Below are 14,216 nucleotides of genomic sequence, written 5' to 3'. Positions count from 1 at the left end.
TTTAAAATGGACAGAGTACGAGAAATGATTAAAATTTGAAAAGAAAATTCATAAAAAAATGGATATAGCTTCTGTTTTGTGACTTTTTCAGATAAAGTGGAAGTATTCGGACTCTGCAGAGTGCAGATTACTGTCACTTCTTACTTGCTTGTTACTTCAGCAAAATACAATTAAATAAGTTTGTCTCTATATTATTTATTTCCATTTACTCACTCCTTTCACCCTTCCAAAGAAGAGAAAATTATTTTTCTTTTCTTCTTTGTGAATTTAAGCAACACATTTTTCAGTATATTTCTATTTTTCTCTAGTGTTTTTTTCTATTCAAACAAAACGCAACATAAAGCATTAGGTGTAGAAAACTAACAACAAAATTAATAAAAAAAATAGGTGTAAAATAAGAATTCTCTGAAACTAAAATGCATAATTCTATTTTATTTTATGGAAAAATTCATTCTAATAGAATAATATATAAAATAGTGTTCAAATATATATATATGGTTAAAAAGGAATAAACGAATAGAAAAATCATACTTAATCTCAGGGTTAACCCATTATTTATTTAGCCTTAAAATGAAAAGTAAAATCAAGCCTTTTAAAATTAGTAAAACATATTACTATAATTATTATAATTGAAATATAATGTTTCTTTTCAACATATTAATTTTTTAAAATATGTTTTCAGCTCTAGATAACAAGGTGTAAGTTCTTTTTCCATCAAAGAGAGGGGAAAAAAAGTATAGCTCTAAATAATACAAAAGGAAAAGAAAACAAAAAAGAACAATAGAAAAGATTTCATATGAAAAGAGAGATAGTCATAATAGACATGATGAAAATCTTATTTTTGTGGAAAACAAATTGGTTTACTCTTTAATACCGATTATTCTGTTAAATAATTATAGATATTTTTAAGAGCCTACAGGCACCTTACCTAGGCCAGGCCCTACTTAATAATTCACATCATGGCCATTACTTCACCTTATTTTTGCTAAAATTAGCAAGTTATTTAATTAATACTCTGCACATTGTTAACTACTACATTATTTATTTAAATTTAAATATAGATCGAATCCCAAATCTTACTTGATTTTAGTTAATCAAATTTTGTTTTTTTGCTTTTGTTTTAACTCATTAAATATAAGATGAAAAGAATATTAAATTGTGGTATTCTTTGAATGGAAAGAGAGATATTATGATTAGTCAAATTGATGACCCTTCAAATGTCGTCATCGATTTGGACCAAGAACGGCGAAAAGCTTTTTCTTTACCTTCTTTTTGGGAGTGTTTGAAACCTTTTCTTTTTCCATATTCTCTTTCGTGTGGGTCAAAGATTGAAGCTGCTAAGAAGTCATGGTTCTCAATTAGACAATTATATTTGAAAACATTTTAACACTTGATTTGAAATAATTTTTGGACCAATATGACACGATGTTAAAATTTTGTAAAAAGATCGTTATCAAAGTATTATTATCCTTCTCAATTTAGATGAATCTAACTAAATCATACAGCATATTGCAGGCACGATAATTTCAAACCCTAGCATGATAAGAAAATAATTTGTACATTTTCACAAAATTTGTCACTCTAGTGAATGGACAAAACTACTATAAAAAACTGGCTGCTGCATATGACATAAATACATAAATAAATTGAAATTGCATTGAACTACAACTTATTGATAGTGCAGAAATGTTTAAATTAGGACTCTTTAAACAAAATCCCATCAATAAGCATTACATTATCTTAGAAATTAGAACCCGTTCCCTACCATTGTTTAAGACCAATCTCTCACAGTCGAAGCAGAGCTTCAGTATGTCTTTGTTTCTAACCGTACCCATAGAAAAGAAGGCGAAAAAAAGTGTTAGAGCCAGAAGAGATCAAGTCACACAAATAAATATGGTAAAAATATATGCTGAAGATAAAAAAAATGAATAGATCATCACCACGGATGGAATCTTTTTTCCTTAAGAATCATTGAACCATCTTTTTTACAAAATGTTTAGAATCTTGAAAGTAGAGGGGTTCATTTCCCCAAGCAACCCATCCTGCCAAAATCTCTCTAGCAAATAGCTCTATACATCGAGGAGGTTTGAGTCCAGGAACGTGCTCCAGTAATAAATCTGACCAATATTATGAGGAAGATGAATATGCATTCGAATCATGTCTAACTTTCAGTGCAACTGATTGTTTAGAAATTTAAAACACCACATTAGACAGACAAGGATACCTGCAATTTGGGGTTTCCTTGAGTAATCCCCAGGAATGCTCATAATCACCCGATCATTCTTAACAGGTTTAAACTCTGATAGATTATCAGTATTATTTACCTAGAAAGGTGCAAAAAGAGCACAACTGAGTGCTATGAACTGAAGGGAGTGTCTAATAGTTAGAAGGCTTAATAAATAAACATTGCAAAATCTGACCTTCCCAGGACTATATCCCAAGATCAGGCATTCATACGGCCTATGATGGAAGAGATCTAAATCACAAATCAAGGATCCGTTTTCTTTCACCTGCATTTGACAACAAATAATAACAGACATTTGGAATGACTCCATAAACTTATATGCCAATTACCAAGGAAAGGGACAGTAATTGAGTTGAGAGGTCACCTTTAACCAATAGAAAGTAGCAGCATAGCTGACTCCCCAGGTAGGAAAAAGCTCTGCCTCAATGAAACATCGTAGCTTTTCTCTGTTGGTCACCCATAAGGCTACAAGTGCTCCTCCAGCGTGAGTGAGTTGCTTTATAGGAAGGGATAAAAAATATCTGTTGGGCAAGGTTTGGTACCTACAGTGATGACATTGCGATCAAGTTCGCTTAAATAAGCTGCATTTTATGAAGCAATTTAAAATGAGTAACAGTTATTGAGTTCAACAATGAGTCACAAAGCTATCTCTGTTTATATTATATTATATTATATTATATTATATTATATATATATATATATATATATATATATATATATATATATATATATATATATATATATATATTATTCAATGATGGACCCTCCCCCAAATTCCTAGAAAGAACCCCTCTTCGTTGATTCATTAGAGAGAAATGTATCTGAACAATAAAGATCAAATAGAAGCATGGTATATCCTTAGTCGATGCAGGGATGAGTTACATCAATGAGACATTATATGTAACTCTACTTCAATGAGACATCATATGATAAAGGAAATTCGAAAAGTTTACATCAATGAAACATAGTATGACTTTTAACATACCTTGATTTTTGGTGGGCACTAGCATTTTCCCAAGGTGGATCCACCATTATGAGGTTGAAGCCAGAATCAGCATGAGCTGCACAAATTTAATCAAACAAAAGTGCAATTAAATATTACACCCTCATTACTTGACCACCTTAACACAAAAGATACAAACTGGTTTGTGGCTGTTAAGGTCATGCAATTGCATATTATACCCTCACTACTTGACCACCTTAACACAAAAGGTACCCTTAAAAAGGCCACATAAAGAATTTCAGCAAAAATAATTTTATTTATAAGATCATACAGGAAGACCAGAAATACCTTCCATCCATCTAGCATAATTTGATTAAATTCAAGATAACTCCATTACCATGTCACGGAAGTTTTGAACATTAATTCAAAGACACGAGAAAGAAAGAGAATGACACGTTGTTAGAAAGGGTTCCCTTTTTTCATGAAGGTGATTGTGGCATAAAAGTAAACGCTGACATTGTGGTATCATGAACCAGACAGTTGCTAAGTGATACCAAGGCATGTAACAAGAAATATAAAATTGAGTTTCATATGCAACCATTACCAGGAATTAGATTGCGAATCTGTCCCAGATCAGACTTCCACATATGAAAACAAATAAATATTATAAATGTAAGATACAACAGAATTGGATCAAGATTAAAAAGTTTAATCAACTAAAAAACTAAGAAACCTCAACAAATAAAATGAACCAAAGAAGAAACCCCAGTAGATACAAACTTTGAAAAGTAAACACATTCCAACTACAGCCATGCAGGTTCTAACATACCATGTAAAAGCAACTTTCCCGAGGCATTATATAGGAATTGCTCAAAATTTGAGCCACTGCATCATCCAGGGTGTCATTAGCAACCAAATTATTAAAAGCACGGAGAACCTTCTCTACACAGCATTGCCCACTGGGAAGGTCTGAGAAATCAAAGAATTACATTTACGCAATAAGCTTTTGTTCAACAGCTAACTCCACACAATCCAACTAACAAAGACTCAAACATTATGCCAATGACAGAACTAACTCAATCTAATACTTAGGCATAGCCACCACAGACAAAATTTTCTATGAACGAACACCTAGAACACTCACCATCTAAATCCTTTGGGAGCGGGTGAGGGTCAGCGTCATTGTCACTGACACGTAAACTTAGCGTTACCTCAAGCTGAGGCGCCACGTGTCCCAGGTCAACGAAAGAGCGTTGACCACCGTCACACTCCTTCGTTGAGCAACTCGATTCACTCTTCAGAGTTTTCAAAGCATTCAACACTTCAGTTGATTTCAGCAAACACTTGTGCGCCGCCAACAACAGTGGCCTCGCTTCCTGCACAAAACCCACACGTGCCAACGCAATTAATTAATTAATAAAAGTCACAAATAATAGTTATTCTAATGATAATAACAATATACTCCGTTGCTACCTGGTGACGCTGTAGAGCGATTAGCTCTCTCTCGTTCAACGGTCGAGATTCTCTCCGTTTCCGTTTCCGTTTCCTGAGAGAGGGAGTGACGGTGGAGGAGACGGCGTTGGGGGTTGTTTGGGTTTTGAAGAAACGAGAATAGTAGACTGAAGAAGAAACGCTGAAGCGGTGGTAAAAACGGTTGAGAACGCGGACGGAGTCCACGAAAACAGCGTTTGAATCGTCGAAGGAGTATATACCAGATTCGTAAAACGACGAAAGTTTCTGCAATTTGTGTTCTCCTTCCATGCCCAACTCAGACTCCAGGGACCCTGCGGGTAACTGCGAGCGTGAATAAATGGGTTGGGCTTTCAAAATTGAGCTTGATGTTGGGCTCTTTAAAAATTGGACCAGGTCGACTTAATCTGCATCCTACTTTTACCTATTACTAATGCACCCCACTTTTACTAAATACACCCCATACTAATTAATAAGGCTTAAAATACTCAAACTAATATTAAAAACCTAATTCTATTTCATGTCTAATTTGAAATATCTTTAAAATTCAGTAATGTGAGATACGATTTTAACTTATAACTTGTGACTTGTGAAATGTACAATCTCAAGAGAACTTTATAACTAGAAACCTAGAATAATTTAACCAAAATTAAAAAAAAATATCTAAAACTCTTACCACCTTGAAGCTGCACACTGTCAAAACGTACTCATAATAATATGTATTGGAATTGATATTAAAAAAAACCAATTTGCTGATAATTATATATATAAATAAAATACGAGTTCAATTTTTTCAAGGCAAATTAAACTTGAATTGTACTCTAAAGTGTCACAGTCCTCTTCTGAATTCTAAAACATGAGAGACATCACTAAATACGTTATGGAAAATGAGAAACCCACGAAGAAAAAACAACATCGTGGCCATTACATCCTCGTTCCTAAGTCGTAACCCTTTTGGACTCTACAATTTCGCAACAACCATTTTTCCCACACTTTAATTGCACCGTATGAAAGATGGCACTATCGTGAATCCACTTGTTTTTTGTTTTGCTACCAGGTCAAATTCTTCCATCACTTTTGCATAATCATTCCACAACTTCTTGTTGTTTTTTAGTGAGTCAAGACATTGTCCCATGAATCACGATTTAGATTATGGTTTCAATTAATGTCACAGCTTAAAACGACAAATTCTTTCGTCAAAGATTCATTGTAGATTCCAAAGTGCTGTTTCTTTATGCTCAATCAAGCTTTGTTAATAACACAGCATACAGTTCATTACTACCTACAAACTAGAGTTTTCCTTTTTTTAATAGATTTTAACTTTAAAGGAATGCTTTTTTGTTTTATTTAATAAACTAAAAAATTTGTCTTCTTTTTTTTTCATTATTCTCATATTAATGACAGAAATCTAATTGGGGATAGATCATTGATTTCTTCCAAGTTATATATGTTGTACCTGCTGTGTCATATTCTCCATCTTTTATAAAAAAAATTGATATTTTAAAACACATAATTTTTTTACTTTTTTTAAATATAAAAATTTATCTTTTTATAATCATTTTATTTTTATACTATGTATTAAATGAATATAAAAATGTATCATATTATCGTAATTTTATTTTTTATACCAGTGAGTTAGTCATATATAACTTATGTGTTACTTCTACTATTCCATCTAGGAAAGATAAATTTTCAGTTTTTTTAAAAATTGAAGTTAGAAATGTTGGTTTGTTTAATGTCTAGTTCATGTATTAGTTTTGAGATTATTTTTTTAAGAAAAAAGGGGTTTCTCACAAGTTATTGATGCAGTAAGAAGAACGTAACTTTAATCGATAAAATAAGAATAAGAATATCATGATGAAAAAAAAGTGATTTAATTTTCATTAGAACTACGAAAATGGTAATTATAACATCTTAAATCAAATATAATGTAACATTAGATAATGTCATATTATTCTCGAAAAACAAGTTTACTTGTTTTTCTTTTCCTGTATTGTTTGTATGGATTATTTTTATTTAATTTAAGACTTTTATTTCATCCATACTTTCAACAATATTTATTTTATATGTAAGTTTCTTTCACATTAATATCTTCTTTTACAATCCAAAATATGATTCATTTCATTACTTATATATCAACACTTGAATATAAACAACAACAAAAATATAAAAGAAGAAATATTTAAATTATATATAAGTTCATTTACTAATTAGTACATACTAATATAATGAAGGTCAACTTATATTTTCCATATATACGTGACTCGATCGATCTAATTCAAAAGATCACACATAAAATCAAGCAAATATATCGTCTTAAATCCATATATACATGTTTACATCACTAATCAACATCTTTAAATGTTTTCATTTACTTGTATGCATATATATACATAATTGTTTTAAATTTTATCATATAAATTTGTTGAGCAATGCAAATCTCATTTGGGGAAAATTAAATAACAGAAAAAATATTTGACTTTTATCATAATTTCTCGTATGAGCAAGATTAAACGAAAGAAACAAAAATTAAATCTCTCTATTTTATTTTTCTTTAATGATAATATCTTGCTTTAGCAAAAATTATTAGAGAATGGACAAAGTCACTCTATCTTCTTTTTGTTCGAGTGAAAAAAGTCATTACAAGTTTATTTGATTAGTTTAAATATTCTTAACAAATTCATACACGAATACAATCATGGATTGCACAAGTTTAATGTTCTAAGCATGCCAAGAAACGACCATTAAAAAACAATATCCAATGCAATTATATTCAATTATCAATCAAAATACAACAAAATTTAATTTTCCTACACAATTTCAAGTGTGTAAAAAACAAGTATATTAAAACGCTCGTGTTTCAAAATTAAATTCTATAATATAAGCTATTTTTTCAATCTCAGTATACCTATATATTAAAATACTAAACTCAAATATTCTTATTAAAAAAAAGTAAACTTCAAAATTGTAATATGTATAGATATTCATTTATAAAGTATTATGATGATATGTTGAATCTAAAGTATAACATCAAATCCAAAGATGCCACAATTAGATATGAATAATGTTAATATCTACTTACTCGTAATTATAACTTTATTAAGATAATATACTTATTCTTTGTTTTCATATTCTATTTAATAAATTTTTATATGATAATAAATAATTAATAAATTTTAAGATATCTGCGTAACTGAGATCTCAAATCAAAACTTATAAATAATACTTAATAGAATTTTATAGAGAATATATATATATATATATATATATATATATATATATATATATATATATATATATATATATTATAGATTGAATTCTTTAAATGAAGTAAATGCTAATATTATTGATATCTAATTGTGGCATTTCTGAAAGCAAGTGAATTTGATTTTAATTGTAGATTGAAATAACATTAGATTCAACATAGCATCAGAATCACACTCTTATTATCTCATGTCAATGCTAATGGTTGAGAGAATTAGATGAAAATTCTTTAAACTCTAACAATGACAATGCATTTCAATGTTCTTTAACACTTTATTCTTCAAGCTATTTGAGGGTATCAAGTGCCACATCAAAATTTCACCTAACCTTAATGATTCTTCAACACTTTTGATCTATACATGATATATATATATATATATATATATATATATATATATGGGAACTAATTTGTTTATTTAATTTTTCACTCATTCTTGCAAAACATGTTTATGTAGTTCATGTAACATCCCCATAATTATAGCATCAAACTATAATAGAGTTCTTACATCATTGATACAATAGAACAGTTGATAGAAGGAGGAATAAGAGTTTTCCTCATTATTATACAAACCCTCACTGTTAATTCAAACTAATTACACTCCACACCTTAAAACAGAAATAAAAACATAGGTTTCAATATTAAAACTATTCTTCAGTCGATCCTCCATCTAAGGCTTGCTCCACCGGCATATCACCGACTTCTGCTCCCATCCACCGGATGATCATCGCCAATCAAAATACATAACACAAAATAACAACCAAACAACAGACAAAGCAAGGGTGAGCTAATGCAATACAAAAACATCATGGTAATTAAATTAATAACCAAACTTCCATCTTATAAGTTAAATTACTCAACAATATAATAAACATACCATTATCATTCGTAAACTCCATTCATTCGGACAATCGTATGAATATTGAACTCTTAGCTAGTTCTACACTTGCAGTGGTACTTTTACTCAACTACATCCTATCCTACTCTGTCCCCAAACTGGATCTTCGGACATGGATGTACTTATTCGCTAGCTCAATTATTCTATCCTACTCTGTCCTCCAAACTGGATCTTCGGATATGAATATCACCACTGAAGCTACATCCTTCCTACTCTGTCCACTCACACTGTGGATCTTCGGTAAGGATTTTCCACTCTCCACCACATAGCTTTCTCTCTAAGTGAGATCGAGACTATTGAGAGCATAAGAATGAACCCCTAAGTCGGAGTTCCTATATTCATACGTACAGTACTTGACACAAAATCAATAAGGAGTTCCTCCTTGGAACTCTATTATACAATTTCCATTCATAAATACACATGTCAACATATTATCATCTTTAGCCATATCTCAAGAAAATAATTCTCACATACTCAGACATTTCACAACCTCACAGAAGCATCACTTATTAACACATAACTCTTTATGGTCTATTAATTCGAACCCTTAAGTAGTTCAAACAGCTTAGATACCTTCACTAATAGCTCCAGAAGGGTCAAAAACCCCCATATCGACCTAAAGAACGTCCAAAACGGACATCCAGAACTCCCAAAACGTCAAAAATATCAAAACACTAAATTTGTTACGCATAACTCGCTTCAGCGAGTTAACTCATTCACTCAAGCGAATTTACTATTCCAAAATTACGAAAATTCACTTCCCGGACTATAACGACTATTCCTTCCATCATACAGATTTTCTAGACATCCAAAAACTTATCTCCCATCAACAACCCATATTCATCCAAATCTTATAAACATCTAAACTAAACATATAATTAAAAAGACAGCGGATAATTAGTACAATCCAAAATTTTCGATCAAGACCTAGTCTCCTTTTAAATCCATAAACAGATTCAAAATCTTCGATCTATATGTATACCTAAAAACTTCCACCGATTCAAAATACTTAATACGAACAAGATCTCTTCAAAACCATCAAAACAGAAACATATCCCAATTCCAAACCGTACATCAATTCAAAAGATACAATAGAAGTAGAATTTCATTCTAAAATCATAAAGAGAATCAAAATCCTAAACATATACCAAATTTAAAATCATACGGAAACAAAAAGACTCAAGGTTAGCTCCCCTTACGGTTTTCTCCTAAGCTTGCTTTCAAACGGTTCCCCGACGTTCCTCTGCCTTAGAATTCCTTCTCGTGGCTCCAAACTTAGCTCTAAAACTTCTCTGGTCCAATGCTTTTAGGTAACAGTTCTCAGATTCAACTTAGGAATTCTCTCAGCCCCAAAACCCTCTTAAATAACCAGAAAAACGTGTTTAAATAGTAAAACGCGTTTACTGAGTCAAAACGCGTTCAAAATGCGTCCAAAACGCGTACAGCGAGTGAGTCTGATTTTGACAACTTTGTCAGTCCGGTTGAACCCCTTCCCGATGTCGGAATTACGCGTATAAGTACTCGAATCGAAGCTATTCGAGTCTACTTTCTAATGGAACAAGAATCAACTTAATATCTAATTTATACAATTAATTATAATTAAAATACCAAACCATGTCAAAGTTGACAGCATTGTATTTTGCATATAAACTTTAACTTTTGTTACAACTTGATACATTTTTTGGTTTCTTACTCTACTAATGACCCGAGATTCACATTTTCCTTTAATTTTTCAGGGTCTTACATTCTCCCCACCTTTAAAATTTTTCGTCCTCGAAAAATACACTCTTTAATCAAATAAATGGGGATAGAAGTTCTTCATTTCTTCTTCCAATTCCCAAGTCATTTCTTGGGTCTTCTCGTTCCACAATACTTTGACTGTACGAATATCCTTTCCTCTTAGTTGCTTCGCCTGAACATCAATAATCCGTACTGGTTTTGCGTCTAATGACAAATCTTCTCTGACTTGAACGTCATCCACTTCGAGTACATGATCAGGACTTGACACATATTTCCTCAATTGAGATACGTGAAATACATTGTGCAAGTTTGCCAGTTGAGGAGGTAGTGCAATCTCATATGCTACCGGTCCAATTCTCTTGATAACTTGGAATGGACCAAGAAACTTCGGAGATAACTTCTTGGATCTGATAGCTCTCCCTACTCCAGTCATCTGAGAAACTCGTAGAAACACGTGACTTCCCACTTCAAACTCAAGAGGCCTTCGCCTATGGTCTGCATAAGACTTCTGTCTGCTCTGTGATGCCTTCATCCTTTCCTGTATCAGTTTCACCTTTTCTGTTGTTTGCTGAATCAATTCTGGTCCTAACATCACTGTTTCTCCTTCTTGGTACCAACATAGGGGTGTCTTACATCTCCTACCATACAGTGCTTCATATGGTGCCATGCCAATGCTTGCATGATAGCTGTTGTTGTAAGTGAATTCAATCAATGGTAAGACCTCATCCCAAATACCCAAGTGATCTAAAACACAAGTCCTCAACAGGTCTTCTAAGGATTGAATCGTCCTCTCAGACTGTCCATCAGTTTGTGGATGATACGCAGAGCTCATATGTAATTTGCTACCCAACTCACGTTGTAAAGACTGCCAGAATTTCGATGTAAATCGCGGATCCCTGTCTGACACTATGCTTGATGGTATTCCATGTAGTCTCACTACTTCTTTTATATACAGTTGGGCAAGCTTCACCATAGACATCCTCAGATTCATCGCCAAGAAGTGAGCGCTCTTTGTCAACCTATCTATCACAACCCAGATAGCATCATGCCCCTTTCCTGTCCGTGGTAAATGTGTTACAAAATCCATGGCAATACTGTCCCATTTCCACTCAGGTACCTCAAGCGGTTGCAACATACCCCCAGGTCTTTGATGTTCCACTTTAGCCTTTTGACATGTCAAACATGTTGATACAAATTGTGCCACATCTCTCTTCATTCCAGACCACCAGAAAGACTCCTTGAGATCTTGATACATCTTGGTCATACCAGGATGCATGCTAAGACGACTTTTATGTCCTTCTTCGAGAATCAACTTTTTTAGCTCAATATCATCTGGAATACAGACTCTGCCTCTAAATCTCAAAATACCATCAGCTCCTAACATAAATTCTCTGGCTTGATCTGTACCCAATAAACCCACCGTCTTTTGTAGCTCGGCATCTAATAATTGTTTATCTCTGACCAAACTCAACAAATCACTTGATATCACTAATTTATTACAACTGATGAAATCGGACTTCAACTCAACATACAACTTCATATCCCTGAATTTCTCGATCAATTCTAACTCCCTTACCATCATAGTGGATACATGCACCGTCTTTCTGCTCAGAGCATCTGCTACTACATTAGCCTTACCGGGATGATATAGAAGTTCAAACTCATAATCCTTCAAAAACTCCATCCATCTTCTCTGTCTCATGTTCAATTCCTTTTGATCAAAAAGATATTTCAAACTTTTATGATCGCTGAACACTTGGAACTGTGCGCCATAAAGGTAATGCCTCCAAATCTTCAAAGCAAAAACGACGGCTGCCAACTCTAAATCATGAGTGGGGTAATTCTTCTCATGATTCTTAAGTTGTCTCGAAGCATAAGCTACCGCTTTCTTTTCCTGCATAAGTACACATCCCAGTCCTTGATATGAAGCATCACAATATACTTCGAAAGGTCTTCTTGGGTCAGGGATCACTAATACAGGAGCACTTGTCAACCTCTGCTTTAGTTCTTGAAAACTAGCTTCACATCGGTCTGTCCAAGCAAAGGGACGATCTTTACGAGTTAATTGCGTCAATGGTGACACAATCTTGGAGAATCCTTCTATGAATCTACGGTAGTACCCTGCTAATCCTACGAAGCTCCTGATCTCCGTTACGGACTTGGGTCTCTCCCATTGAAGCACAGCTTCGACCTTAGACGGATCCATAGATATTCCACCAGCCGATATGACATGTCCCAAAAATTGCACCTCTTTCATCCAAAACTCACATTTGGACAACTTGGCGTATAACTTCTTATTTCTTAACACCTCAAGAACTGATCGAAGATGATCCACGTGTTCTTCCCGAGTCTTGGAGTATATAAGAATGTCGTCTATGAAGACCACGACAAACTTATCTAAGAAAGGTCTGAATATCCTATTCATGTAGTCCATGAATACAGCGGGAGCGTTGGTTACACCAAAAGGCATAACCACGTATTCATAATGTCCATATCTGGACCTGAAAGCAGTCTTTTGTACATCCTCTGCCTTTACTAAAATCTGATGATAACCTGATCGTAGATCAATTTTCGAAAACACTTTTGCTCCATATAATTGATCCATCAAGTCGTCGATTCTTGGCAACGGATATTTGTTCTTGATAGTCAACTTATTCAGCTGCCTGTAATCCACACACAATCTGGAACTCCCATCCTTCTTCTTGACCAACAACACTGGCGCACCCCAAGGCGAAACACTTGGTCTGATAAATTGTTTTTCAAGCAAGTCTTCTATCTGCTTTTTCAATTCTACTAATTCAGCTGGAGCCATCCGATACGGAGCAATTGATACTGGTCCTGTGCCTGGTACGAGATCAATTGAGAACTCGATCTCTCTTTGAGGAGGCAGTCCCGGTACTTCTTCAGGAAACACATCCATGAAATCACTTACCACTGAGTGATCTATGCTCCTTCCACTCTGGTTAATCTTCATGTGTGTCAACACAATGAAGCAACACGACCCTTCCTGTACTTCGCGCAACAGATTCCTCGAAGATAATATCTTCGATTCTTCCTCTTGAGGAAATAACAATTTCTTTGCACCACAGTCTAAGAGAATGTGATTGGAAGTTAGCCAATCCATTCCTAAAATTACCTCTAAACCTTGTAGAGGTAAGCAGATGAGATTAACTTTAAACTGACGTCCTTCTACTACTACAGGACATCTAGTACATGCTAGAGATGTCTTAACTAAACCCGAAGCCGGAGTAGACACTATTAGGTCATACTGTAGCTCACTCACAGGCAATCCCAACTCTCGCACACAAACATCAGACACAAAGGAGTGTGTAGCTCCAGAATCAAACAAAACACAACAAGCTTTCCCAAACAATAAACAATTGCCGATGATAAGATTACCTGGCCCAGTTGCCTCTGCTCCGGTCATTGCATATACTCTGCCCACAGCCTGCGGTTTGACATCTGCCGTCTGTTGAGACTGACTAGTCGGTTGCTGAACCCTTGGTCTTCCAGATGTGGGACAATTCCTGGCAAAGTGTCCCTCCTTCCCGCAGGCATTACACTTCATATGACCAACTAACTGAGGGCAAACGGACCTATAATGTGGTCCTCCACAATTAAAGCACTTCACCATTCCATGTTGTCCTGCTTGGCCAGA

The 14,216-nt window shown here is 33.9% G+C and overlaps 1 protein-coding gene across 2 annotated transcripts; it reads right to left on the bottom strand.

Annotated features, from left to right (window-relative positions):
• Positions 1-1,625: 1,625 nt before the first annotated feature.
• On the bottom strand, positions 1,626-4,988 carry LOC108334939 (methyltransferase-like protein 2). 2 transcript variants are annotated; one of them, XM_017570861.2, is made up of 10 exons: positions 4,662-4,988; positions 4,333-4,564; positions 4,018-4,157; positions 3,793-3,826; positions 3,231-3,306; positions 2,610-2,787; positions 2,421-2,510; positions 2,225-2,324; positions 1,941-2,117; positions 1,626-1,821 (listed from the first exon to the last, which is right to left on the bottom strand). In XM_017570861.2, the coding sequence occupies exons 1-9, from the start codon at positions 4,947-4,949 to the stop codon at positions 1,969-1,971; spliced, it is 1,287 nt and encodes a 428-aa protein (XP_017426350.1). In that variant the 5' UTR covers positions 4,950-4,988; the 3' UTR covers positions 1,626-1,821; positions 1,941-1,968. The 2 variants fall into 2 exon arrangements, with proteins under 2 accessions (XP_017426350.1, XP_017426364.1); XM_017570875.2 differs by lacking the exons at positions 3,793-3,826; positions 4,018-4,157.
• Positions 4,989-14,216: the final 9,228 nt, after the last annotated feature.

This window comes from Vigna angularis, chromosome 7 (genome assembly GCF_016808095.1).
Source record: "Vigna angularis cultivar LongXiaoDou No.4 chromosome 7, ASM1680809v1, whole genome shotgun sequence".
NCBI classification, from domain to species: domain Eukaryota; kingdom Viridiplantae; phylum Streptophyta; class Magnoliopsida; order Fabales; family Fabaceae; genus Vigna; species Vigna angularis.
This window is presented reverse-complemented; position numbering and strand designations above follow the sequence as displayed.